The following is a 27,444-nucleotide window of genomic DNA, read 5'->3' on the forward strand; positions in this document are numbered from 1 at the left end:
CAATTGAATTTACCACACATGGACTCCAATCAAGTTATAGAATTATCTCAAGGATGATCAATGGAAACAGGATGCACCTGAGCTCAATTTTGAGTCTCATAGCAAAGGGTTTAAATACTTGTCTGTTTTTATTTTTTATAAATTAGCAAACATTTCTAAAAACCTGTTTTTGTTTTGTCATTCTGGGGTATTGATGAGGGGGGAGAAACTATTTAATCCATTTAGAATAAGGCTGTAACATAGCAAAATGTGGAAAAAGTCACCTGGTCTGAATACTTTCCGAATGCACTGTACATAGCCTTCCGAATATTTTGCGCGGCAGAAAAACTAAAAATACCATATATTTAATACTTTCTTAAAACTGCATTGTTGGTTAAGGGCTTGTAAGTAAGCATTTCACGGCTAAGTCTACACCAGTTGTATTGGGCGCATGTGACAAATAACATTTGATTTATTTGGTACATAATTGGTCGAATGAACATTTTTACCAACTAGTAAATCACCTTTCAGTGTGGAATGTATTATTATGTATACTGTATGGACTGGGATAGCTTATTCTACATTAAAACATTCTATCCATGAGGCTGGGAGAGAACACCGTAGCACAATGCTGTTGGTTCATTGATTGTACTTACAGATTAGTTGGCCTACAATAGTGATTTTTTATTTTATATAGTAATAGGGTCTATTTAACTTTTATCATCATTAATAGGCTGAAACATTACCTTACAGAATCTCACCACTGTGCGTTTCCATTGCAGAATAATTAAAGAGAGTCAAATCGGATTTAACTCTGATCCTTTTTTCCGATTATATATATTTTTTATATTGTTCACGCCACAAAAAGGTACCGAATCCTGGCAAATAGGGTCCGGAACGCAGCAGTCCAAAACAGAGGTACCGAATCCTGGCAAATAGGTTCCGGAACGCAGCAGTCCAAAACAGAGGTACCGAATCCTGGCAAATAGGGTCCGGAACGCAGCAGTCCAAAACAGAGGTACCGAATCCTGGCAAATAGGTTCCGGAACGCAGCAGTCCAAAACAGAGGTACCGAATCCTGGCAAATAGGTTCCGGAACGCAGCAGTCCAAAACAGAGGTACCGAATCCTGGCAAATAGGTTCCGGAACGCAGCAGTCTAAAAAACAGAGGTATCGGATCCTGGCAAATAGGTTCCGGAACGCAGCAGTCCAAAACAAAGGTACCGGATCCTAGCAAATAGGTTCCGGAACGCAGCAGTCCAAAACAGAGGTACCGGATCTTGTTCCAGCAGGATCTGGCTCAAAATAGGCACAACATGTATTTCAGAAGTAGCTAGAATTCATAGCACTAATATAGGCTGTGTCTCAATCAATTAAAACTATTGTTTCTGGTGCTCCTAAATTTAATGATGTGCGCCTAACTTTAAGTCAGTGCTACCAATTAAACATGTTAACTTATAGCCAGCCCTGTGTGCTTTCTCTGTGTGCACTGCAGCCTCCTCTCCTCCACCCCTGAAGCCAGATGTTGGTTTACTGGGTCTCAGCTTACATGTCTCCTGCTGGGAAGTAAGTACTGAACTGAACTGACTGCCTGGATTGATACAGTAGTGGGAGGAAGGATTTAGTAACCTCTATGACTCTGTACAGATTTCATCTTCGCAACTCAGGTACAAGCCTCTTGAATGAGAGGACAAGCCCTGGTCATGATTCCATAATTCATCTGCATTGACTGACTGAGTCGGAGGTAGAACAACTACTGTAGTAGGTTGGATGCTGCATCGAGATACACTGTGTAGCAAAGGGCTGCTCTTTTAACTTGGCTGCTATACATGTTTACATTTGAGTCATTTGGCAGACGCTCTTATCCAGAGCAACTTACAGAAATGAGTGAATACATTTTCATATTAGTTCGTACTGGTCCCCCGTGGGAATCGAACTCACAACCAACAGCCACACAGGACCGTCTCTCAGTTGGTAGGGAATGTATACTAGAATATATATATATATATATAAATATCTATATTATATATATATAAATATATCAGTTATAACCTACAATAACTAGGCCTAGAAATCTATGAGACAGAATATGATTACCATGTATCTGGTTAGCACTACAAGCTAACTATAGTCAATAAAGGATGTTGTTTCCTGCCGTTAAACAGGGGGAGATGTGCTCAGACAGAGAGAGCTCTGCTGACTAAGCACTTCCCTCAGCCAGGCACAGAGCGCCTTTCTGGCATCGCAGTGGGCTGTGGGCTGGAGGAGATGCGGCGAGCAACACAGCAACCCCCCCCCCCCCCTCCCCTCTAGCCTATCCCTCCTCTCTTTTTGTTCTGCTATGCGGCCGTATGGCAACAGCAAGAACCAGATGGCTGGTTTATGCGTATCTTCTGAGGAACAATCCTCTGCCATGTCTATAAGACTTTTTGCACTACGTATGTAATGTGCAGCGATGAGAGTGCTAGGTCAGCATATTGCCTCACTGCTGAAACGTTTAACCGTAAGTACCGAGACATGATGTAGTGTGGAATTGACCTTTATATAGTGCTTTAGTGCTTGACAAGGTCCTTGATTGGGCCTATTGAATTTCAAAATGTCAGCCATGAAAACATGTTCTCAACTCGATGGAATATATAAAGAAAACGAATGGCTGATGACTCACAGGCGGTAACGTACCTTTATTACAACGTACTAAGGCGGCAATTATCCTTAGAAAGGTATGATTAGGAAAGTATGAGTAGGTTCCCTAAGGAGAGTTAAGGGTTCAGATATAGTGGTGGGCTGTCTTCTGTGTTCCCATCGTGTACCAACTGTCCTTCGCCCCTCCAGCCTGCTTTGTAGGCCAGAGAGGTTGAATGCCAGGGGGTGTAAAGGTGTGTTCACTTGAACTCAACGAGTGAACACGCAATCTCAGGATGCAGACAGTAAGCTGTGGTCCACCCTCCCCATCTCCCAGAGTGATCAGCCAACCTAAGCCTTACCATCATGGCTCCCAGCTCTGGGCCCGGGTGATATGTGGGAGAACGTGAGGCTCCCAGTAGAGAATATGCTTTTATTTCAGTGTCATTGGATTAATGCCAGTGACATCTATAATTTCACAGCCTTACCTAATAGGAAGGAACGTGGGCTAGTTGTCAATGCAGAGACACTTCCCGGAAGTCTAAACAACCAAGTCACATGATGAGAAGTGGAAGCACTGGCAGGTGGAATCTTCAATAAACATGGATTAGAATAAGTTCTGGAGGGGAAGAGTGACCGACAAAGACGTTGACCACTTCGAGAGATTCTGCACCATTCTAAAGCCAGGCGTGAAGCCCGTAGATAAACATGTATTCTGGTAGGGCGTGAGAAACACAGGGTGAAGTTGAAGAGGGCAAGGACGGGAGAGCTGTAAGAGGTGCCGAACACAATCGGCTCTACGGTGGACTATGTTGCTTCATCAGTAACATTGCTGACCATCAAGACAAATAATGCACAACCATCAAGTCCTGGAGCTGTGGATCCCTTGACCACAAGGCCAGAGAATGTAACACCAGCAAATGGACACTGTGATAAAAACGGCCACTCCTCCTTCGATTGCACAGTCCTATGCACATAGGGAGAAGGGAAGAGGGAGACCAAGTAGAACCACCTATAGCCCACCCGACAGAGAGAAGACAGCTTCCAGCGAAGAGCCAGCAGGGCAGGAACGCAAGCAGCAGAAGCCCGAAGACAAGCAATCTGAGAGAGACCAGTCAGTCATCGAACGAGAAGGAGCGTGAGAGCACAGGGAGAGACTATTTCGACATCGCTTCCTATAGTGAGTACACCAGCAACTCTTTTCTTCCTGAGAGCAAGGTTAACATAGGTGAATGGTCCTCCAACGGGGACCCAGAAGGAGTCGGAGACATTGACTGGGAGGCAAGTTCAAATGGAACTAAAAGGGAGAAGACCCATTTAAATGAAATTTGGAAGGGGTGAACAATGGAATATATATATTTTTATATTCCTTAAATTGATACTTCCCTTTATCTACTTCCCCAGAGTCAGATAAACTTGCAGAGACAAAAATGGTATCCACGTGTGGTTTGAAGGAAGTTGCGCAAATAGTAACTAGCGTTAGCACAATGAATTGAAGTCTATGGGTATCTTATACAGATACAAGTTTATCTGACTGCGGGGAAGTAGATAAAGGGCCTCGTTGCTAAAATTTTGAAGTATCCCTTTAAAATCAATTATCTTTTATTATTATTATTATGAAATGTAAATGTACTGTATTATATTGATGTTAATCACTTCTTAATCCCAAAAACTAGCTAAATAAACAAAAACTAAGAATCTAAAGCCTACTGAATATGAAAGATATTTTTTTACACAAAAAAGTAAGAAAACCACAGATGATGCAAAGCAAATGTCTATCTCATGAAAGAGAAAATAATCAGAGCGCTGTGAGTTAAAGCTGATCTTGTTAAACACAAAAATGATGGTGTGTGGAAACGGGGTCCCCGGTCTCTAACTTGGTCCCGATTAGGATTTACGACAATAAGAAGAAAAAATATATATGCTGATATGTACCTTACACTTTATTCAACTTCACAACTCTGTTATAACATTGGCTTGTCTGAGAAATTCAGACTACTGAAACGTTCCTGGTAGTATAGTGTCTCAACAGAAATGCACTGAATAGTATGGAGAACAACACAAAGGAGAATAAATGGCTACAGGCCTGCATGCACACAGCTATGGAGTAAACAGACTGGTTGGTTCCCCCTACACACAGGCTAAGCGCTGTATAGACTGGCCAGCTTTGATCACACACACAGACAAGGGAGATAATTGTCTGTGTTACCAGCTGGATGGACAGACTGCCATCTCCATGAGGGGCTGTACAGTCTCAGGAAAATCAAAGCAGCACTTTGAGCACGTGTGGTGTATTTGGAGGCATCATGCTGAACAATAATCAATTCAAAAAGGCACAATCCGATCCCGAATAGTCACCCACCCAACAAAAGCATAGGAAAGTACAGAGTGAGCAGAAACTAAGTCATAAACAAATGAATCCATGGTCGCAAACAACAAACTAAAGAGCGGTGTAGATAGAATAGATTGATGTCAAAGCACTGGCACGTGCCTGACATCCTGCCTGACTTAATGGGGTACGACAACATCAAGTTAATGGCTTAACTACTGCAGTGACACAGCTGTTTGTATGTCACACCACCGCAAAATGCATATAGCATATAGCACATGACTCCACTGGTCCTGGGTCAGAAAATACACTCCTAAAGCATGTTAACAAACAAAGCATGTTTATTTCAAACTAAAACAGAATGCACCCAACATCCACCCTCTTATTTTGTTACGTTTTTTACTTTGTCCTTTGAATTCACTGCATTATGATGCACAAATCACAGACATTTATTTTAGGGATAACAGGTCATGTTTTTAATCTTTTAGGATGTTCCTTTTTAGAAGCAATTGTACTGGTCTCACTGTACGTAGGCTATATTCTGCTTATAGACAAGAAGCATATAGGACACCACAAAGGCATTCATTTAAAACGTTGCTGCAGTATAATTTAAAAGAAGAGACAAAACAGGCCAGCGACAGCTGTTTTCAAGTATTCCCTCATCTGGATTCAATCCATTGGAAACAGCCAGGATCCGTACACTCTTCCATAGGAAGGTCAACGCTCTTTTTCTCATTTACAATTCAAACATTTTGGCAAGCAATTTTCATTAAAAGTTCACCTTGCTTAAAATCGTGTGGGAGGCATAAAAAAGAAAAAAATGAAAACAAACAAAAAAAAATCACCTACCATTTAATCAGCTAGCGAGCCATCTATTGAAGTACACGTTATGTGAGAGATAAAATCAATTGTTAGGTTATCAGACAATATTATGTGAAATTACTACCCAGGGTCCATTGGGTTGCTGACATGAGTACAGAGAAGAGACAACTTTACAAAATTATCTTTACCTACTGAGTGATGATTGTCCCCTCAGTGTCTGTTTTCTCTACCACTGGCTGTTTCTCAGCTTCCTCCATCGGCTCACTCAGTCCATTGTCTACATCCTTTGTGGAGGAGCAAGAGGCGACATGCTGCGAGGGATGCTGCTGGTCCAGGGGCTCCGGCAGGCATTGGGGCTCCACAGGGCTGTGTGTGAGGACCAGTGACATTGAGAGGGCAGGATTGGGGGACGGGGTAGTGGTGGGCTCAGCCACTGCGTCAGTGTCCATCCTCGACCCTGTTCCATTGACCCACCGAGATGGAGGTTCTACCATGGGTTCAGGTTCTTTCATAGGTTCTTCCTGAGGTTTCCCTGGCTTCTCTGGCTCCCCATGGGTGTCAGTGATCTCCTCTGGGGTGCGGGGGGTCTGTAGGGACAAGGCCTGGGGTGGTGACTGTGCACGTGATGATGACTGGCCCTGGGGAGGGGACTTTGTCTGGAAAGAGGAATGGGCAGGGTGCAGCAACTGGGCCTGAAGGGAAGCCTGGTTTTGGGGTGGTGACTGGTTCTGAGGAGAGGACTCAGACTTGGGGGACACATGTGTCTGGGGAGAGGAATGGAACTCTGCCTGGGGCTTAGGACCGGGGCGAGCTTCATTCTTGGCTTGAGTTGGAAACTGGGTGGACTGGGGTGGAGCTTTAGGTAGAGACTGGGATGAGGTTAGAGGTGGAGACTGGGATGGAGCTTGAATAAGAGACTGGGATGGGGCTTGAAGAAGAGACTGGGATGGGGCTTGAAGAAGAGACTGGGATGGGGCTTGAAGAAGAGACTGGGATGGGGCTTGAAGAAGAGACTGGGATGGGGCTTGAAGAAGAGACTTGGTTGGGACATGAGATGTTGACCGAGTTAGGAGAGTTGGAGTTTGAAGCAGACCCGGTTTAGTTAGGAGTCCAGGTTTAGGTTGAAGCTTGGACTGTAGTTGCAGCAGGGCCTGGGGTTTGCCTTGGGTGAGGGAGAGGGTTGGGGTCAGGGTAGGAGTAGGGAGCAGGGGTTGTGGTAGAGGAAGAAGGGGTGTCCAGGCTCCACGCTTGTTACGTTCCCTCTCACGTTCCCTCTCCCGATCCTTCTCCCTCTCCTTTTCACGCTCTCTCTCCCGGTCACGCTCCTGCTCTCGTTCACGGTTTCCACGCTCACGGCCACGGTCCCTTTCTCTCTCGCGCTCCCTCTCCTTCTCACGGCTGTCTCTCTCACGCCGGTTGCCATTCATCTCCTTCCTGAAGTCAAAGTCCCTGTCCCGTTGCTGCCTGTCCCAAGGGCGCCGGCACTCATCCAAGTCCTGGGGCATGTCAGCATCAGTGAACTGTGCTGCAGCATCAACTCCACCACGACTCCACGCCGGGCCCCCTCCAACACCACCAGTACATACTCCTCCTCCTACCGCTCCTACTGATCCAGCGCGGTTCTGGTTCTCAAAGCGGTTGGGAAAGTTCTGCCCTTGGTTAGAGCCAGGGCGCGCTTCCTGGAAGCCCTTGGAGACCGCGGCCGGAGAGCTCCGCATGTCACGCTCATCAAAGTCCCCTCTGAGTGGCCCCCAGCGACTCGAGGTCTGGGGGGTGAAGCCGGCGAGGGCCTGAAGCCGCCCTGCCACGCTGTCTCTAGCTGGCTCTCTCACTGGGGTCTGGAGCAGGGCAGGTCTGCCTCCGCCCAAACCCCCACCACCAGCTCCTCCACCCATGGACTCTCTATGCTCCAGGGGAGGGGTCCTCAGTAGGCCTGTGCTCTGCTTCTCCTGGGGCGGAGGGAAGCGGTAGTCTTGGTCCCCTCCCTGCTGGCTATCGTCAGCTCCAGAGGAAGGCTCCTCCTCAGCCTTGGACATGCTTTCGTTTGGGGGGTTGGGCCCCCGGTTGAAGGCCTCCTCGGCCCTGTTGAAGCGTTCCATCTGGGAGGCCGCTCTGGCGCGTGCCTGGGCATGGAGGGACGCTTCCAGGAGGCTCTGTTGGGACAGGCCCTGCTGCATCAGGAGGGGGAACCGGGCACCGGCACCCTGGAGCATAGTAGGCCGGAGGTCCAGCGGCATCAGCCCAGGCATCCTCTGGCCAGGCAGGCCCTGCTGGTGCAGGGGGTGGGTAAGGGAAGCTGAAGGGTGCATCCCCAGAAGACCCATACCACGACTCATTGCATTCTGCATACCTAGAGAAAGAGGAACACTAGAGATTATTTAACAGTAAAAAGCAGGTCTTATCAGCGAAGTCTTGAGAATGTGAGAAGCTTTTCAAAAGTCATTAAGAACTAACAAAAGAAAGTCAAAACTTTCCTAGGTTATTGTTTGGTATCCTTTTACCTTGCAGTACTAACTCTGCAGCTGCATCCATGCCGTCAGCAGATTGGCCCATCTTGTCATTGGCTGCTTGCTGCGTCTGGACTCCAGGTTGAAGCTGGTTGAAGACCCCTTGTCCAGGGAGGGCAGAGGGCATGAAGCTCCCCGGCATAGTAGCTCCGTATGGGGAGTCCTTCATGCTGTCCTGAGCCTGCGACATGGAGGCCGGCACCAGAGCTGCAGGAGCGGGACAGAACATATAGGGCAGTATCTTTCAAAAAAATCAATGATGTTTAAATAAAGCAAGTCGCTGGCTTCTTACAACAATTTAGGCAATATTTACTCCAAATGTAATGCATGTAATGACTTCTATAGACTCAGTCAGGTCATGCAGAACTTACATATAGGAGCTGAGCCCATGCCTGCTTGCTGAGGAACACCTGCTGTCTGCATGAAACCTACAGGAGGGAGAAACACCACACCATTATCTGCATTTCTAAACAATATATATATTCTTTAATTCAATACTCTTCACTGGCAGCTGCATCAGACTGCTGTGTTTTACCTGGAGGAGGCTGGGAGGCGTTGAAACCCGCTCTGAGGAAGGGGGGCAGGGGGCCATAGCCTGGCGGGGGCATCGCCATGGAAACAGGGAAGGATGGAGGCACAAGACCCACGGCAGGGACAGCCTGAGCCACAGGGAGCTGAGAGGGAACAGGCAGGGGAGTTTAAACTATTGAAATGAGGGATGAGATGAACATGCAATGATGCGCTGTGATTCCTGTAACATCGTTTAACAATCAAATCACAGAATGTAGAGGAACAATAGTTTCCCACTGATAATCAGGTTAAGACCAACACTGTGAAAAAACACAACAGCAACATTAAAATGCTCTGGCTGTTGAGATGTTGAATAAGGCCTTAATAAACCTGTGTGTGGGTAGGTATGCATGTCGGAGCTTAGTAGTAGGGATGAGCATTTGAAGTCATGTCACTATTCAAACAATATAATATATATTTTTTCGGTCGGTTTCAGCAGAAGGATGGAGGAGGGGCGAGAAAGAAGCAGGGGTGTGTGGGAGAGTGAGTGAGGCGCCATACTGGTTATCTATCATACCATCTGATAATGCTCCTGTCTTGACTGCATCAAATCACTGTAAAATAGCTAGCTAACTACAGTAGCCAGCTAGCTAGCTAAAGTACAACAATTACACAGGAAACAACGGCCTACCCGTTGGTTGATCATTGTAGCTTACCCCTTCTCATTTAGCCAACTAAAATCCATCATTTTTATTCCACTTTGCGTCGGCTAGATATCTCCCACTTGACTTGCTACACATGGAGCCTCTGACTCTAGCGCCACTGATTGACCGACAATAACAACAAGATAAAAGTCTGAAACGTGCGTGTGGGCTGCCGGTGAGGGGTGCACTCATTAAAACTATCATTTTATACAAATGTCATTGTCTGTCCTTCTAGGCTATATAGCAATGTTACATATTTAAAAAAAAAAAAAAAATTCAGACAATGTCTCTTCATTGTTAAAATAGGCCTATATATATGGGGTATTTAGTAAATCGAATACCAACGTCCATTCAGATATTCGAATAACCAGGCATACCCCTACTTAGCAGACACAGATTAACTCTGAGGTGAGTTGAATACTAATTACCTAAACACTTCCCCCATCTACTGAGCCAAACCTTCTCACGAGGCCCACCCAAGAACAAAGAAACGGGCTGGGTATCCTGCATTCCCTCAACAACCCCATCACAAAGGAGTCAGGAAGAGAAACCTGAGGCCACTCTAAACACTTGAGGCTAAGCACCCCCACAGACAGGGCAGGCAGCTAGCACTAATCACAGGAAGACTATGGTGTTCAGTTTCACACCACTGACTGGCCTCATGGTAGACACTTAGTACAGAGGAAATGGAAATGTGAGGGGCCCGGTAAATTCCACCCTCTCACTCACTCACTCACACACACATTTAAAGGATGATGAAAGCAATGCACAAAACAACGTATTTATGCCTAAACGTTGAATGTTAGTTATTGGTAGATATCTGAGGTTTGGGTACCTGTACAGGCATCATGGAGACCTGTTGGCTGAAGGCCTCCTGTTGGCTGAAAGCCTCCTGTTGGGTCTGTTGGGTGTTGGTGGCTGTCATGGGTTCAACACTCACAGCCTGGCTCACAGCTTCCTTCATTGGCTCTGGCGCATTCTTGGCTGCTTCCCACTCTACAGTTAAAATAAAACAGAGGATTAGAGAATAAGATTGAATGTACGACACTTGAATGTTAGTTTTTTGTTACTTTTATTTCTTATCCATATTTTTTTTAAACTGCATTGTTGGTTAGGGGCTCAGTAAGTAAGCATTTCACTGTAAGGTCTACCTGTTGTATTCAGCATTTCACTGTAAGGTCTACCTGTTGTATTCAGCATTTCACTGTAAGGTCTACCTGTTGTATTCAGCATTTCACTGTAAGGTCTACCTACACCTGTTGTATTCGGCGCATGTGACTAATAACATTTGATTTGATAGTCACATCTACCCTGCCCTGCTGGGGTCTATTTATCCAGTGTCATGTTTCTCTGTGGGAAGTCCTTCTCTGATAAACTTAAATCTTAACAAAAATAAGCAAATGCCAGGAAATATGTTTAGTGTCAAGAGAGTTAATGTGTGTGGGTGAGAGAATGTGTCTCCTGTTTTTTTTTTTGTGTGTCCAGTGTGTGTGGGTGAGTATATCCAGTGTGTGTGTCTAGTGTGTGTGGGTGTGTATATCCAGTGTGTGTGTGTGTCTAGTGTGTGTGGGTGTGTATATCCAGTGTGTGTGTCTAGTGTGTGTTGGTGTGTATATCCAGTGTGTGTGTCTAGTGTGTGTGGGTGTGTATATCCAGTGTGTGTGTGTGTCTAGTGTGTGTGGGTGTGTATATCCAGTGTGTTTGTATAGTGTGTGTGTGGGCGTGTATATCCAGTGTGTGTGTGTCCAGGGTGTATGTCCGTGTATATATATGGGTGTGTCTTTTGTTTGTTTATAAGTCATCTCTAGTGTTGATCCTGCGTGTCCTGTGTTTGTATATGACAGGGCATCAGCATGTAGCCTGCTGTGTCTGCTCACCGGCGTTGACAGTCTCCTGGTCGATCATGCCTCCCTCAGCAAAGCCGTCCAGGTCGTCCAACTTGACCTTCTCCCAGGGGATGTAGGTGACCCCCAGGTCCATGTCCCAGAACTGCTTATACTCCTGCTTCACTCCCTTATTCAGCGCCCACGCAATCTGAACACAGCAAGAGAACACACACATACATACAGAACATACAATTGTCAGGGGATGCATAAAAGAGCAGAAATATTGAGGCTATTTGAGTCCCAACAGGAGAGAATAAAATATGTACCAGCTGGGTTGCTATGAGGTGAGTGGTATGGTAAGCGAGAAGCCCAATAATTTAAAAACATTACACACACAGGAGGACATGTTCTGACTGCAGCCAAATGGAAATCACATCACAGTACAACATGGAGCGGGGGGAACCTCGGCGGCATAGTATAAAAATGAGCAGGAACTGTAAGGAAAAATAACAGACTTCACCTTGATAATCTTGGAGACGACCTTGAATGAACCAGTGCTGAGTTTCTGTCTGGCGCAGTAGGCATCCTGTCTGTGGACCATACAGATGTAGGCACAGCCACGAGGAGGGATCATCTATAGAAGGAAAGAGATAGAGGGATGTAGACAAAGAGTGGATGAAAGTAAGATGGTTAGGCAGTTAATAACCCACAGTAATGTCAGAATTTGCTAATAAAAGGTTCCTGCTCTGGCTTACAGAGCCAAGTGAGTCCTTTAAACTGGACACAGTTGTGATGATTCACATTTCCCTCAGGTCAGAGGTGGCAAACGCCTGCTAAACCACATAACGAGCAGAGGTTAATGGAGTCAACTCAGGCTCACTCGGAGACGGAGAGAGGACGCTCTACTCACATTGATCGACTCAATCTGACCAAACTCTTCAAACAGGTTGGTGAGGTCCTGCGGACTAGCCTTCTTGTCCACCTGTCCCACCCACAGAGTGGTGCTGCACACTGAGGACAAGGTAGAGAGGAGATGGTGGCTTAAATCATTAAAAAGGTGGTAAGTGTGCACCAAGTCTGGAACCAACAGGACCCTGAACATATTCTACCCCCAAGCCATAACACTATAGACTATCTGCATTGACCCCCCCCCCCCTCTTTTTGATCACATACCTGCTGCTACTGTTTATTATCCATCCTATTGCCGTACCTATATGTACATATCTACCCCGTGTATCTAACCAAGTTATTCTTACTCATTGTGTATTCATTGTTAGTCTACACCGGTTGCTTACGAAGCATGTAACAAATAACATTTGATTTAAAAAATCTAAAGAAAGAAGTGACTGTGGACATTTCTATGATTAGGGGTACACAGAAACAGGGTAGGAGTTATTAGTCAAGGTGAAGGGGTCAGCGAAGAGGAAAAAGGTGCCGTATTGAAAGCTTGTTTTACCACTGAGAAACCTGGATCGGATGGGAGGCAGTCCTTTCTTCTGGCGCTCTTTCTCTCGCTCGCGGGCTTCTTGTCTCTCGCTGGAGTAGGACCGCGACGACTTCCTCTTCCGCTCTCTGGAGCGTGACCGCGACCGCTTACGGTGTTTCCGTTTCCGAGAGCCTGACCGTGATCTGGACCGTCTCTTCCTGGGAGATCTAGAGTAGAGGGTTATTCTGAAGGTAATTGTGATGCCAGTAGTTGTGGTATGATCAACATGGATGGTGGTGCTATAATCTGCGACTCTGCAAAGTGTCTCAGGTAGCCTTATGAACCGTTTCTCTCAGATTGGGTCCCTCGACTCACCTTGATCGTGACCTAGAACGTGTTCTTGACCGCGTGGCGACCGTCTTGGACTTCTTGTCCTCTGGTTCGAAACGCTCTTCCTCAATCTCTGGCCCGTCATCCAGGTCCATGTCCTATAACACAGGCATCATTTACCATGGAGCTCTACTTACAAAGACAACAGTGCTCGAACAATCGCAGAGATTATTTATTTATTATATATACACACACACAGTCAAAAGTTTGGACATACCTACTCATTCAATAGTTTTTATTTTTTACTATTTTCTACATTGTATAATAATAGTGACGACATCAAAACTATGAAATAACACATGGAATCATGTAGTAACCAAAAAGTGTTCAACAAACTTTGGGGAATGCCAAGAGTGTGCAAAGCTGTCATCAAGGGAAAGGGTGGCTACTTTGGTGAATCTCAAATATAAAATATATTTTGATTTGTTGAACACTTTATTGGTAACTACATGATTCCATATGTGTTATTTCATAGTTTTGATGTTTTCACTATTATTCTACAATGTATAAAAATAGTAAAAATAAAGTAAAACCCTGGAATGAGTAGGTCTGTCCAAACTTTTGACTGGTACTGTAAATATTGGTTCAGCCAAAGTCAGTGAGGGAAACAAGGGCTTACCTGCTGCTGGTTGTCAATTGAGTCGTCTGTCTTGTTTTGCGGCGCCGGGTGCTGTGATTGGCTGCTGCTCTGTTGGGGCATGGCCGTGTTCTCAGACCCAAATATTCCATCCTGCCCTTCCATGTTCATGGACTGGAAGAAAATCAAAAGGTTATACTGTCAAGAGGGTTTCAATACATGGATATGACAAGCAAACAATAATTGACCCCATAAGTCTCTGGAGGTGATATGTAGGTACCTTCTGCTGGTGCTCCATGAGCTGCTTCTGGAAGTGCTCCAGGTTCTGCTGCTGCAGCTGCTCAGCCAGCTGGTGGAAGATGGAGTCAGACACCATGGGCCTGGAGGGAGACGGGGAAGACAGACAGGGGAGACGGGTCAATAGTTCAGTTAACTACCGTTCCGTCACACAGGTAGAGGGCAGTCAAAGTGCATACACACAACCGGTGACATATTCCACAACAGGGCTCTCCAACCCTGTTCCTGGGTTGTCCAACCTGGGCTCTCCAACCCTGTTCCTGAAGAGCTACCGTTGTGTAGGTTTTCGCGCCAACCCTAATCTACAGCACCTGGTTCTAATAATTAGTTGGTTGATAAACTGAATCAGGTTAGTTACAACTGAGGTTGGATTGAAAACCTACAGGAGGGTCACTCTCCAGGAACAGGGTTAGAAAGCCCTGTTCCACAGGATCTTAGATGTTTTAGGTTGATGTTCACGCTTACATCTGGGATGATTGGGCGTCCTTTTTGGGGTCTTCAGAGCGTTCTGTATCGTTCCCAAAGTCAAAATGGCCCAACATTTTCTGCAACAAATGGAGAAAGACAATTATTAAAATACAGATCTGAGAGTCACGTAGTACGTAGTTATCACACAAAACATTCAAAAGTTAACAACCAAACATACTTCCATTCCATGTATGTGTCTGTGGCCTTGATCTCTCACCTTGTTGAAGGAGGAGATCCTCTGCTCCAGGGGGTTGAGTTGCATGGGGTTGGCCGTGGCGGCTGCAGTGAGCTGGGCCGTCAGAGCCTGCAACTGGACCACCAGTCCTGCATCCAACGCCTGAAGCAGAGATGGCTGGGGCTTCTGCTGCTGCATTTGCAGGCTCTGCACCAGCTGCTGGAGCTGTTACACAGATACACAAACAGATAGGCAGGGTTAGAGTAGGAGACTTTGCAGGGCTCCATCTGGTCATTTTTCAAAGGAACGTTTTGTAAACAAAGGAGCATCAGAAAGGTCAGAAGTTCAAGATCAAAAGTGTTTGTGTTCACTATCATTGGTCTCCATTATACAGACTCAAGTCGAAACAAAAAAAAGGGGTACTGGGAGATTCTGGCAATTGAGTAGTTACTGTACCTCGAGACTTCATGTTACTGCGCTAATGCTAGTTAGTTTTGTGAGCCAATATTATCTCCAACTTCGGTCATAACGCACTCAAGAGTTAATCTGACTCTGGGTAAGAAAAACTTAATTGCCAGAATCTTGCAGTATCCCTTTAAAACATGACAACAATCTGAGCTGAGCTTCAAATTAGATATTGAATTGACAGGCTGAGGATCAGGGAAATGCTGTGCAGACCGACCTGTTGGCCGTGTGGACTCTGCAGGATCTGGGCCACAGCAGCTACAGTGTCTGTGTTGGAGAACTGTGACGCCCAGTCAGGCAGACTGGATACGATGTTGGCTGGGGTGGCTGGAGTCGCTGGTGTACCTAGACACAAACACAGAACATCAATCATGAGAAATCAATAACAACAAAACAAACATCTACATTTGAAGCTGATTAAAGAGCCAATACCTAAATCACAAGGCAGCCTCTGAGTATTTTGTGTCAGTTCAGGAGAGAGGACTATTTCGCCACTAGGTGTCAGTATAGAGCTATATGTCTTATGGATATGTTGTGTGACTGACCAGGCGTGTTGACTGCAGCATCACGGCTGGTCATGACTGGGGTAACACTGGGAGGGGGCAGTCCTGCAGCCATGTCGAGCAAAGGCTGGATGATGTCACTCTTGAAGACGGCGTTCTTCTGCCAGAGGTTGAGGACCCTGACAATCTTACTCTGGAACACAACGGACGGAAGAATAAGCTCCTAGACAAGATCTGACTGACACAACCAATTAAAACTAGACCCCTGCAGCGAATGAGTCTGTCTAAAAGTTAATGCTGTATACAAATTTAGAGTATGAAAAGAACATATTCATTGATAATATGGTTTTTCAAACAATGCTACAGACCAGATCTATCACTAACAATACAGAGGATATGTGTAGTCAGAGCTAGAAGAGGAGGTGAAAGCTAGAACAGTGTTTCTGAATAGAGAAACCAGAGAGCTGTCTTTGTTCCCAGTGTGACCCACCTTGTCATCTGAGGGGCAGCGGTAGAGATGTTGGAAGGTTCCGATGATGTTTTTGCTGAAGCGCGGGGCAAACACATCCTTGTCCTGGCCAAACTGGTGCCGTGACTGCCGCACGATGGAGTCCATGACATACAGGCCTGGGACCTTATACTCTGGCTTGCACTGTCAACACAACAAGGCTGTTTAGCGTCTGTGGGGTGAACGACCTATGAAGTATCCCATTCATATGGGTAGCACAGATTGTGTTCTATTTTACTCTGTTTGGGACTGGTAAAACTAAAAGAAGAGAAACTCACTTTCTGAACAAATTTTTCCACGCCCTGGACAACATGTTTGTAGTACTGAAAGAGAAGGGGGAAAAAAATAAGAAAAGACGCCTTGTGATACCCCACCAAAACATCAACTACAAGCATCCCTGGAGACAAAGACCTGAAACTGGTAAAAGACAGCGGTTACAGCATTACCAACAGCAGTATCTGTGAAACCAAGAGCAATTACATTATGCCAAGTGACACAAACTAGGGATGGGTACTTGAAATAATTTCACTATTCGCAAAATATTGCAGCAGTGCGATTGGCAGGGAGTTTTACACGGGAGGGAGAGCGAAAGAGAGTAGCCATACAGACTCACGGGATTTAGACAAAATTGTAGATTCCATTTGTTATGTAGGCTACCTGGGCGGCAGGTAGCCTAGTAGTTAGAGCGTAGGACTAGTAACCGAAAGGTTGCAAGATCGAATCCATGAGCTGACAAGGAAAAAAATATGCCTGAAGAAGGCAGTTAACCCACTGCTCCTGGGCCGTCATTGAAAATAAGAATTTCTTCTTAACTGACCTGCCTAGTTAAATAAAGGTAAAATAAAAAATCCTATCTGGTAGTGCATCCATCAAATTGATGTAAAGAAGCTAGCTATGTCAGCCAGCTAGCTGGCTACCTAAGCTAAAAGGTAATGGAGGCTATTTTGCTGATCTTCCTGTCCTCGGCTTCCCAACCTTGTAGTTGTTGCCAACTCATCTAACTAATTCCGTAAATTGTAATTGACAAGAGATTTCCAACGTTGGAGACATTGAGTAGACAGTGCCACTTTTATTGGCTGACAACAACAAATGTGTGAAACCCATGTAGGCTATGTATTTTTACGGGGCTCACATCATTAAATCCACAATCAAAAGTTAGCTGTTTTACTGAATTAAGAATTTCAAATGCCATGGTATATCCCATTGTCTTACGTACGTTAACGTGTCAATTCCACCTGCACTGATCGGTTGAGGGACGAGCGTCGCGGAGGAGTGACATCATCTGACGTGAGATTGTGTAGCAATGTCACATAGATCACTTAATTTAGACAAAGCCTTTTCATTGTTAAAATACACCTATGATTTTTCTTTCTTCAAAAATGAATAGCAGCCCCCATCCCTAAATAACAAGCAAGTATCCACATTAGGGCTGCATTAGTTGATTAATATTTGCGTAATGAATTACAGTACATGACCAAAAGTATGTGGACACCTGCTCGTCAAACACCTGCTCGTCGCCATCCAAAATCAAGGGCATTAATATGGAGTTGTTCCCCCCTTTGCTGCTGTAACAGCCTCCGCTCTTCTGGGAAGGCTTTCCACTAGATGTTGGAACATTGCTGAAGGGACTTGCTTCCATTCAGCCACAAGAGCATTAGTTAGTCCGGGCACTGATGTTGGGTGATTAGGCCTGGCTTGCAATCGGCATTCCAATTCATCCCAAGGGTGTTTGATGGAGTTGAGGTCAGGGCTCTGTGCAGGCCAGTCAAGTTCTTCCACACCGATCTCGACAAACCATTTCTATATGGACATCGCTTTGTGCACGGGGGCATTGTCATGCTGAAACAGGAAAGGGCCTTCTCCAAACTGTTGCCACAAAGTTGGAAGCACAGAATCGTCTAGAACGTCATTGTACGATGTAGCGTTAAGATTTCGCTTCAATGGATCAAAAGGGCCTAGCCTGAACCATGAAGAACAGCCCCAGACCATTATTCCTCCTCCACAAAACGTTACAGTTGGAGCTATGTGTTTGGCAGGTAGCGTTCTCCTGGCACCCGCCAAACCCAGATTCATCCACCAGACAGGGAAGCGTGATTCATCACTCCAGAGAACGTGTTTCCACTGCTCCGTAGTCCAATGGCGGCGAGCTTTACACCACCCTAGCCAACGCTTGGCATCGTGCATGGTGATCTTGTGTGCGGCTGCTCAGCCATGGAAACCCATTTCACGAAGCTCCCGACGAACATTTATTGCGCTGACGTTGCTTCTAGAGGCAGTTTGGAACTCAGTACTGAGTGTTGCAACCAAGGACAGACGACTTTTACGAGCTACACGCTTCAGCACTTGTTGGTCCCGTTCTGTGAGCTTGTGTGGCCTACCACTTCGCGGCTGATTTGTTGTTGGAAAGGTGGCATCCTATGACGGTGCCACGTTGTAAGTCACTGAGCTCTTCAGTAAGGCCATTCTACTGCCAATCTTCATCTATGGCGATTGCATGGCGGTGTGCTCAATTGTATGCACCTGTCAGCAACGGGTGTGGCTGAAATAGTCTAATGTACTAATTTGAAGGGGTGTCCACATACTTTTGATTATATAGTGTATTTTGGAAAATACTGTGAAATTCTTGGGATACATCACAAAAACAATTAATTGGGAATTAAATTGATTTAATGTTTTCCTTTCAAAACTACGGTATAGGCTAAATAGGATTATGTCTTGATGTCTCAGTCTAGCTAGGCCTATTTCTCGCGCCTTGAAGGGGAAAACACGAGAAGACCAAATAACTGATTCACAATAGGAGAAAATCAAGTTGACCAATGAAAAACAGAAGTTATACATTGGCATTGACCCAATGCAATATGCACTGTTGAAAGTAAGGTCATTCCTTTGCATTCAAGCCATGTTCTCAGCTGCCTGCCACCATATTAAAGAGTCATTGATTCCTTTGATTAATTGGTGCTGTAGTGTTTAGGCAACACGCTGGTATGGAGGGGAGGAATGGGGGGGACTGCAAAGACCTTTGGGGTGACTAAAGTATATGCAGAGGTAGGCTATGCTGTCTTAGACATAGTGCAGCCTGGGTTATTGAAGACTCCACAGAACAGTGTAGTCTGGAGGATTGTGCAGAATCATTTCACAAGGCTTATAATGTGTCATGTGTTTGTGTGTGTTTGAATGAGTGAATCGTTCAATTTCTTTGCCTCATCCAGAGTTAATAGATACTTGCCGACTCGTGATGCACTACACCTGTCCCATTACAGCTAGTGATGTAGGTTTACTACAGTGCGGCTGGGATAAAAATATTTAGGAAAGCAAAAAAAACAATAACTGGCTTCAGCGCTCACCTACTGCGCTTCTGACCAACAGGTGTAATAGTGTTCATCAGTGAACACCCCGTGAGGTGAAGCCAAAGGCACATTCCCATATTGGGGATGTAAATAAATAAAAATAGGATACACCTTTCTTATCTAATCATGATTCCCAGCCCATGCATCCCTTCTACTCTCTTTACACACACAGTAACATGTTCACCCCTCTTATTACACACAAATCTACAGTGCAACATTTACTTGATAATTGAAAGCTCTCAATAGATTGTGTGAAAGGTAAAACAAGTGATTCATACATACAAGACAAGCACATCAGGCAAAAGTGGACCACAGGGCCAAATGGGATAAGTGGTGCCATGCAACACTAGCAGAACTGCTAGCAGATGGCTCTAAATGCAATTTATTCCTCCAGATTACAGAACCAAGTATTTCTACAGGTTGCCTATACTTTGACAAACATGCATTACAGTGCAGGGCACTTTGGACACACGGAGGAGCTATAAAAAGTGCCAAGGAAATATTACTTCGATACCTTGTCCTGCATATTTTTCTTAAGAGCTAGTAGTGGGTCTATATTTTGCACGGTGACAACTCCAAGGCCGTGACAGCAAATATACATTTCAGTCATCTGCACACATTCTGCAAGCAAGTTCACATCCATTCTCAGGGTCAAGTCAGAGCTGCTAGACGTCATATAAGACCAGTTAATATTACTAATATTTGTTTTTTGGTTTTCACTTGCAAACAGAAATGGAGGCACACACAAGAAAATGATCTTTGTCTCACCGAAGCAAATACATTAAACACATAATACTAGTGAGTGAAACTCCCAACATGGTAGCCATATAGAATAGCCAGGCTACATTGAGGGAGGGTTTTGAAAACTTGAGACAGACACTGCTCACAGATGCTTTATAACAATAGGATTAAGGAATGATTCAACCTATTAGTTGCCTGAGTTGTTCAACTACAACCTCTATTGGCCATTCAAAAAAATGTTATGTTCAAATGACTAAACCAATGAAGCCGATAACATGTAGGCTAAATGAGCTCATAGCCCTGTCTGAAACTAGTTCAGTGTCAGTGAGCCAAAAAGACAGAGCTCCAATCATCCCAGCAACACAACACGGTCAGAAAGCTATGATGAGTTGTACATACATTCTTCAAAACATGGCCAAATTTGCACAGAATGGGGTTTGTCCAATTTAGGTCCTAATGATTTCTACAGTGTGTGAAAATAGTAGGCCTACATTTCTTATAGTCAATCCTGCCAATGTTATTTGTACCTGGGTTTCTAAACTTGTAATGCAAGGCAGCATAGCCATTGTTGTTTATCCCTACCCAAGTTGTTTAACCCTACCCAAGTTGTTTAACCCTACCCAAGTTGTTTATCCCTACCCAAGTTGTTTATCCCTACCCAAGTTGTTTAACCCTACCCAAGTTGTTTAACCCTACCCAAGTTGTTTATCCCTACCCAAGTTGTTTATCCCTACCCAAGTTGTTTAACCCTACCCAAGTTGTTTAACCCTACCCAAGTTGTTTAACCCTACCCAAGTTATTTAACCCTACCCAAGTTGTTTAACCCTACACAAGTTGTGTATCCCTACCCAAGTTGTTTAACCCTACCCAAGTTGTGTATCCCTACCCAAGTTGTGTATCCCTACCCAAGTGTTGTGTATCCCTACCCAAGTAGTGTATCCCTACCCAAGTAGTGTGTCCCCCTACCCAAGTAGTGTGTCCCCCTACCCAAGTAGTGTATCCCTACCCAAGTTGTGTATCCCTACCCAAGTAGTGTATCCCTACCCAAGTAGTGTATCCCTACCCAAGTTGTGTATCCCTACCCAAGTTGTGTATCCCTACCCAAGTAGTGTATCCCTACCCAAGTAGTGTATCCCTACCCAAGTTGTTTATCCCTACCCAAGTTGTGTATCCCTACCCAAGTTGTTTTTCCCTACCCAAGTTGTTTTTCAGTCAAGTATTGTAGCACAAACTGCACACTATGTGGGGCAACAGAACTGCCATATAATTTAGGCTAGGTTTACTTACCCTATCATCATCATGTTCTGGGAATAAATCACATTCTCAAATGGCTGAATCAACTTCAAATTCAAGCAACTCAAATGTTTGCAAAACATCTCAAACGGACATCAATGCATGGTTTAGGCCCGACTTCTCAGTGCACAAATTAGGCTCAATTTTTGGGGATTTTAAATGAACATACCCTATTATCCCATAAGAACACACAGAAAAAAAGGCATTATGGAAACGTCGATACAAGTGGCAAGTAGAGAAGCAATAACCAGAAAACGTACTCACTCAAACACACACATTTTGAGTGAATAATGAGATGAGTCTATTTGCAATTGGAAAAGCTAGGCCTTATCTTTACAGTACGTTGGAAATCTGGACCGAAAACCTGAGCAAACTGGGTTACATTTAAAACTTGTTACCCCTTTAAAATGCCACCACAATATCTGTGCTGAAATGGGCCAATTAGGCTACAGTCACAAACAGCGGGGGAAAAGGAAAATGGTGCTGGGAGTGACAGAGAACATACTCTTTCTTGCTTTCAACAAATGTGTTAGACAGGATATGTCTACAATGACTGACAGTGAATGTGTAGACATGCCTAGCATGTAATTCAATGCTAGCAAAGTTGTAAATAAAACACAATACCAATAAAACTGAACAGGGGCTCGTTTGATTGATGCATTGGTAGGCCATATCGATATCAGTCAACTCTGAATGGGTTATTGTTGCTCATGTATTTGTTCAGTGCCATGTTGGGTGCAAAAAAACCTCTGTGGCAACTAGGCCTACAGTCTAGTAAAAACACTGATTAAAACGTTATGGTCATGGAATAGGCTATTTGGTGCAACATCATAGCACTCAAGACACAGTTTGCCACTCTCTGTAGGCCGGTATATCATTCCCCCCCCCGGGCTAGAATAAGACTGGGCTAGGGAGAGATCATGTGTCAAATGTCAAGATGACATTCAGACTGCAATCTTGGTACACACTCATTTTCAAAGACATGAGCAACACAGAGTTGACTGATATCAACCTATAAATGAAGGCCATTAATCAAATGAGACCCACTAACAGAGAGTAAACACTGCGTTTTCTTATGGGTCTTTCTATAAAGAAATGGGACCAACGTGTGACACGGGGATGAACATTTCAAAATGTTTCCAAATTAAAATAAGAATTTATGCAATTCCAAATGAATACATAGAGGAATAAAAGTTAATATATGCAAATGTACCCTTAAATTCAGCTATACAACAACATAGGACTATACATCCTTTAAGTAGGGCTCAAACAGATACTGGCAAGTCAAATTCAAGGACTTTCAGGAACTATTTCAAGCGATTAATTGTAATTTTCAAGGACCTCAACCTTACACAATTGTATCATTTATATAATTGTACATACAGTGCAGTCGGAAAGTATTCAGACCCCTTGACTACTTCCACATTTTGTTACGTTACAGACGTATTCTAAAATGTATACAAATATTTTCCCCCCTCAATCTACACACAATACCTCATGAGCAAAAACAGGTTTTTAGAAACTTTACAAATGTATTAAAAATGAACTGAAATATCACATTCACTTACAGTTGAAGTCGGAAGTTTACATACACATCAGTGAGGAAGTTAAAGCCTGGTCGCAAATGGGTCTTCTAAATGGACCAGATAATCTCTTTTCTCATGGTCTGAAAGTCTTTAGGTGCCTTTTGGCAAACTCCAGAGCTCTGTCAGAGTGACCATCTGGTTCTTGGTCACCTCTCTGACCAATGCCCTTCTCCCCTGATTGCGCAGTTGGGCTGGGTGGCTAGCTCTCGGAAAAGTCTTGGTGGTTTCAAACTTCTTCCATTTAAGAATGATGGAGACCACTGTGTTCTTGGGGATCTTCAATGCTGCAAACATTTTTTGGTACACCTCCCTAGATCTGTGAGCTCTACGGACAATACATTCGACTTAAAGGCTTGGTTTCTGCTCTGACATGCAGTCAACTGTGGGACCTTTGATAGACAGGTGTGTGCCTTTCCAAATCATGTCCAATCAATTGAATTTACCACAGGTGGACTCCAATCAAGTTGTAGAAACATCAAGGATGATCAATCAAAACAGGATGCCCTGGTGCTCAATTTGGAGTCTGGGTTTGAATACTTACGTAAATAAGGTATCAGATTTTTTATTTTTAATACATTTGCAAACATTTCTAAAAACCTGTTTTCACTTTGTCATTATGTGATATTGTTTGTAGAATACTGAGGATTTTTAAAATAAGGCTAATGTAAACTAAATGTGGAAAAAGGTCAAGGGGTCTGAATACTTTCTGAAGGCACTGTACAGGACCTAATATAGAACTCCCTGCCCCACAAAAGTGAAGAGAAAAAAGTAGGCCATTACCACTAAGAATAATGCATGTTTTAGGCCTTGCCAATGCATTGATATTCAAATTATTATTACATACTAAAATATGTGAGAATAATGTGAGCATCACCTGACTAAATAAATTGGACACATACACAGTGAATTTTCTGTTGCATTAATCTCACTATCTGAATCTCACCATCGCTGTTTTTAAAATGAGTAAGTGACAAAAAACTACGTTTTTTTTAAATTGAAGGTTTTATATGGAAAGCCAAGTTGAAGCCAACAGATGTTGTCATCCTCATAATGCTCATAAACCTTCATCATTGGACTATCAATCGAAAGATTCCTTCCTGGATCAGATGATGATGTGTGAAAATATCACAGCGTAACTATTCAGCTGGACACTAAATGCGCATCCACCAAATATTATGCAAAATTATTGAAGAACCACATGAAAGTAATCAAGGTAAGGTGACACTTTCGGTTAGACACATTTGATTTTGCATTCACATTTATTATTTTGGATTTCGGTGCCCATGAAAACTGTTTTCACCCAGTAACATAAGGAGACACTAAATGTTACATAGTTACACTGCATTTCTGAGATCTCTATACAAAAAAATTAAAAATAAAAAAACTGTCCCAACCGCTAGATCCAGGATTCTTACAGGGTTGAAGTTCAATGTCTAACTTAACCGATTAACCGACAACTTACACTGTCATAAACGCAAGGACAGAGAAGCAATGTTTTAAGTCGCGATTTTGGACAAATCTGTCGAGACACCAAACATGATAAAAGAGTTAAACAGGTGTTAAATCAACCCGCGAATTTTATTGAAAATAGCTATGATTCTCCATAATATCTTAATGTAATGACATGGAAATCAATTGCAGATTATAATCAATGACCTATCAACAGCTGGAACAAGTTGTCCAGTGTAGGAATTCCTCACTGGTACCCTCGTTTATAGAAAGACCTTTACGCAGAGCAGACGCATAGTGTCAAACGCACACGTAAGCACATTTTGATGCACTGGAACTAACTTTAAAAACATAACTGAGCCGACACTTTATGGAAACGTTTACATTCAGACAAGGCATATTAGTCAAGCCAGAGGTATTGGCACACAGCATGAGGTTTTGCGGCAGTCATGTGAGGTCTACTGGGGTATGGATGGGATTTTCTTTGTGTGCCATTTGCTCCCATTCAAATTAGCCCAGGTTATCTTGTTCAATCTCATTCGTTCTCTTAAACTAAATACCATGAATGTTTTCTCATTAAGTAGTAATGTTAAGATTCAACATAATTTGGCTGATATAGTTTTCAACAAACTGCATACCTCGTAGACTAGAGGAGGGGGTAGAGCAGAGGAGGGGGTAGAGAGGATAAGGGTGCTTAATGAGGTCTGTGGGGATAGTCCAGCTGGGCTCCCCTGAACCCCCCACCCTTCCCTTGACAGAGAGGCACGTACCACCCGCTCACAAGCACAGACAAAGATTAAAAAGACAAACACGCGCGCCGTAGCCCTCGCTAAGTAGGGCTGTCTCCAAGCAACAGGCCTGTAATAGTGTTTTGACTGCAGTGCCAGTGTGTGACGAGAGCCCCCCCCAACCCCCCTATACATGATGTACTACTCTGTGTGGTGAAAGGTCAGTCTGCTTTTAGTGAGTACATGCCTTATGCTAGCAGTAATCACTGTTTGGTTCCTGTATATTTACAACTGGTTAAGAAGGAGCAGTGGGATGGAGTATAGACTACTACAGCATATTGTATGTTATTAAAGCTCCACTCAGATCTCTTGAGGTTTCATGTTCAAGAATTGAGATGCATTACAGTAGCTATACCAGATATAATAGGACGCTTAATAATCACCTCACTCTACACTCTATTTAGCTGCAATTGGTAAGCAGTGAATTTCATACTCAAAATGCTGCTCGCTTCAAGGGTGTGTGTGTGTATGTGCTAGAGAGCAAATGTATCATTCATTTGATAAGAGTGAATGAACACTGGCTAAATCATGAACGATAACTTTCATTGTGACCTGAGAAGTGGCTGATCAAGGAGCGACTAAAGCTCAAACTGTAACAATAGGTTACATTTCACTTTCAGTCAAATCATCCAGTTTCAATGGTCTCTATATCATTCCAATCAAATGTCAAACATGTACAATCTTCTCCATTTTCTTTCTCCATGAAAGAAAATATAACTTGAATTGCAATTCAACTTTAACTGACTGTGGTAAAATCAATTTCATCTATTCAATGCCAACAAATCATTTCCTGGCTGCACCTGCCAGTATAGAACAGTATCAGCAGCATTCCCTGGCTGCACCTGCCAATATAGAACAGTATCAGCAGCATTCCCTGGCTGCACCTGCCAGTATAGAACAGTATCAGCAGCATTCCCTGGCTGCACCTGCCAATATAGAACAGTATCAGCAGCATTTCCTGGCTACACCTGCCAGTATAGCACAGTATCAGCAGCATTTCCTGGCTGCACCTGCCAGTATAGAACAGTATCAGCAGCATTCCCTGGCTGCACCTGCCAGTATAGCACAGTATCAGCAGCATTCCCTGGCTGCACCTGCCAGTAGAGCACAGTATCAGCAGCATTCCCTGGCTGAACCTTCCAGTATAGAACAGTATCAGCAGCATTCCCAAGCTGCACATGCCAGTATAGCACAGTATCAGCAGCATTCCCTGGCTACACCTGCCAGTATAGCACAGTATCAGCAGCATTCCCTGGCTGCACCTGCAGTATAGCACAGTACCAGCAGCATTCCCTGGCTGCACCTGCCAGTATAGAACAGTATCAGCAGCATTCCCTGGCTGCACCTGCCAGTATAGAACAGTATCAGCAACATTCCCTGGCTGCACCTGCAGTATAGCACAGTATCAGCAGCATTCCCTGGCTGCACCTTCCAGTATAGCACAGTATCAGCAGCATTCCCTGGCTGCACCTGCCAGTATAGAACAGTATCAGCAGCATTCCCTGGCTACACCTGCCAGTATAGCACAGTATCAGCAGCATTCCCTGGCTACACCTGCCAGTATAGCACAGTATCAGCAGCATTCCCTGGCTACACTTGCCAATATAGCACACTATCAGCAGCATTCCATAGTGATTCTACAGTCACAGTGGCATTAGCTGGTGTTTTCCAGAAGCACATGGAGTAGCCAGCCAAGCTCCCCCTGTTTCTTTTGCCGAACAAGCTCTACTTTCGTGGCCTCTGGTACATTCTAATGCTAGATTGTATTTTCAATCTGCAACTACCAGGAAATAACACTTTTACAGTGTTAGTTTCATCAGATGTTGTACAATGAGATATAAAAACACAGGAAAACATTTATTCTGAATCCACAGGGCCTTTAAAGAATCCTGTAAGAGTCTGACTTCCACAGGCGTCAAGCTTCTTCTCAAGAGGCATTTTCTCAGCTATCAGAAATACAGCTATGATTGAAGAATTACGCAGGTGTTATCACAGGCTTTGTTACACAGAAAATAGCAGTTGACTACTCAATTGTCAACATTAATTAAAATCAGCAGACCTACAGTAATTGCTATTTCTTTTCTCAAATTTTGGACCTGAATGAGGCTCTCTTCCTGCAGTGAGGACTCACC

The 27,444-nt window shown here is 44.1% G+C and overlaps 2 protein-coding genes across 5 annotated transcripts in view; both read right to left on the bottom strand.

The window, feature by feature from the left end:
- The window catches only part of LOC139383466 (rho guanine nucleotide exchange factor TIAM2-like), a 126,814-nt gene extending 120,803 nt beyond the window's left edge, over nucleotides 1-6,011 (bottom strand). Inside the window, exon 1 of the mRNA XM_071128011.1 lies at nucleotides 5,941-6,011. The gene's annotated coding sequence lies outside the window, so the exon portion shown is untranslated. The remainder of the gene's footprint in view (nucleotides 1-5,940) is intronic.
- LOC139383467 (SR-related and CTD-associated factor 8-like) overlaps nucleotides 4,524-27,444 on the bottom strand; it is a 39,775-nt gene continuing 16,854 nt past the window's right edge. For 3 of the 4 annotated variants that reach the window (XM_071128015.1, XM_071128016.1, XM_071128013.1), the window contains 18 exons: nucleotides 16,387-16,431; nucleotides 16,091-16,252; nucleotides 15,643-15,793; nucleotides 15,315-15,442; nucleotides 14,675-14,857; nucleotides 14,455-14,534; nucleotides 13,973-14,072; nucleotides 13,735-13,866; nucleotides 13,101-13,213; nucleotides 12,756-12,952; nucleotides 12,210-12,310; nucleotides 11,820-11,933; nucleotides 11,351-11,507; nucleotides 10,309-10,469; nucleotides 8,795-8,933; nucleotides 8,631-8,687; nucleotides 8,254-8,466; nucleotides 4,530-8,102 (listed from right to left, as the gene is read on the bottom strand). In XM_071128015.1, coding sequence (XP_070984116.1) covers nucleotides 5,941-8,102; nucleotides 8,254-8,466; nucleotides 8,631-8,687; nucleotides 8,795-8,933; nucleotides 10,309-10,469; nucleotides 11,351-11,507; nucleotides 11,820-11,933; nucleotides 12,210-12,310; nucleotides 12,756-12,952; nucleotides 13,101-13,213; nucleotides 13,735-13,866; nucleotides 13,973-14,072; nucleotides 14,455-14,534; nucleotides 14,675-14,857; nucleotides 15,315-15,442; nucleotides 15,643-15,793; nucleotides 16,091-16,216 — 4,314 coding nt within the window. In that variant the 5' untranslated portion in view covers nucleotides 16,217-16,252; nucleotides 16,387-16,431 and the 3' untranslated portion in view covers nucleotides 4,530-5,940. Of the gene's footprint in view, nucleotides 8,103-8,253; nucleotides 8,467-8,630; nucleotides 8,688-8,794; nucleotides 8,934-10,308; nucleotides 10,470-11,350; nucleotides 11,508-11,819; nucleotides 11,934-12,209; nucleotides 12,311-12,755; nucleotides 12,953-13,100; nucleotides 13,214-13,734; nucleotides 13,867-13,972; nucleotides 14,073-14,454; nucleotides 14,535-14,674; nucleotides 14,858-15,314; nucleotides 15,443-15,642; nucleotides 15,794-16,090; nucleotides 16,253-16,386; nucleotides 16,432-27,444 lie in introns of all 4 variants that reach the window. The other variant, XM_071128014.1, reaches the window with a different exon arrangement.

This window comes from Oncorhynchus clarkii, chromosome 25 (assembly GCF_045791955.1).
Source record: "Oncorhynchus clarkii lewisi isolate Uvic-CL-2024 chromosome 25, UVic_Ocla_1.0, whole genome shotgun sequence".
In the NCBI taxonomy this organism is placed as follows: Eukaryota; Metazoa; Chordata; class Actinopteri; order Salmoniformes; family Salmonidae; genus Oncorhynchus; species Oncorhynchus clarkii.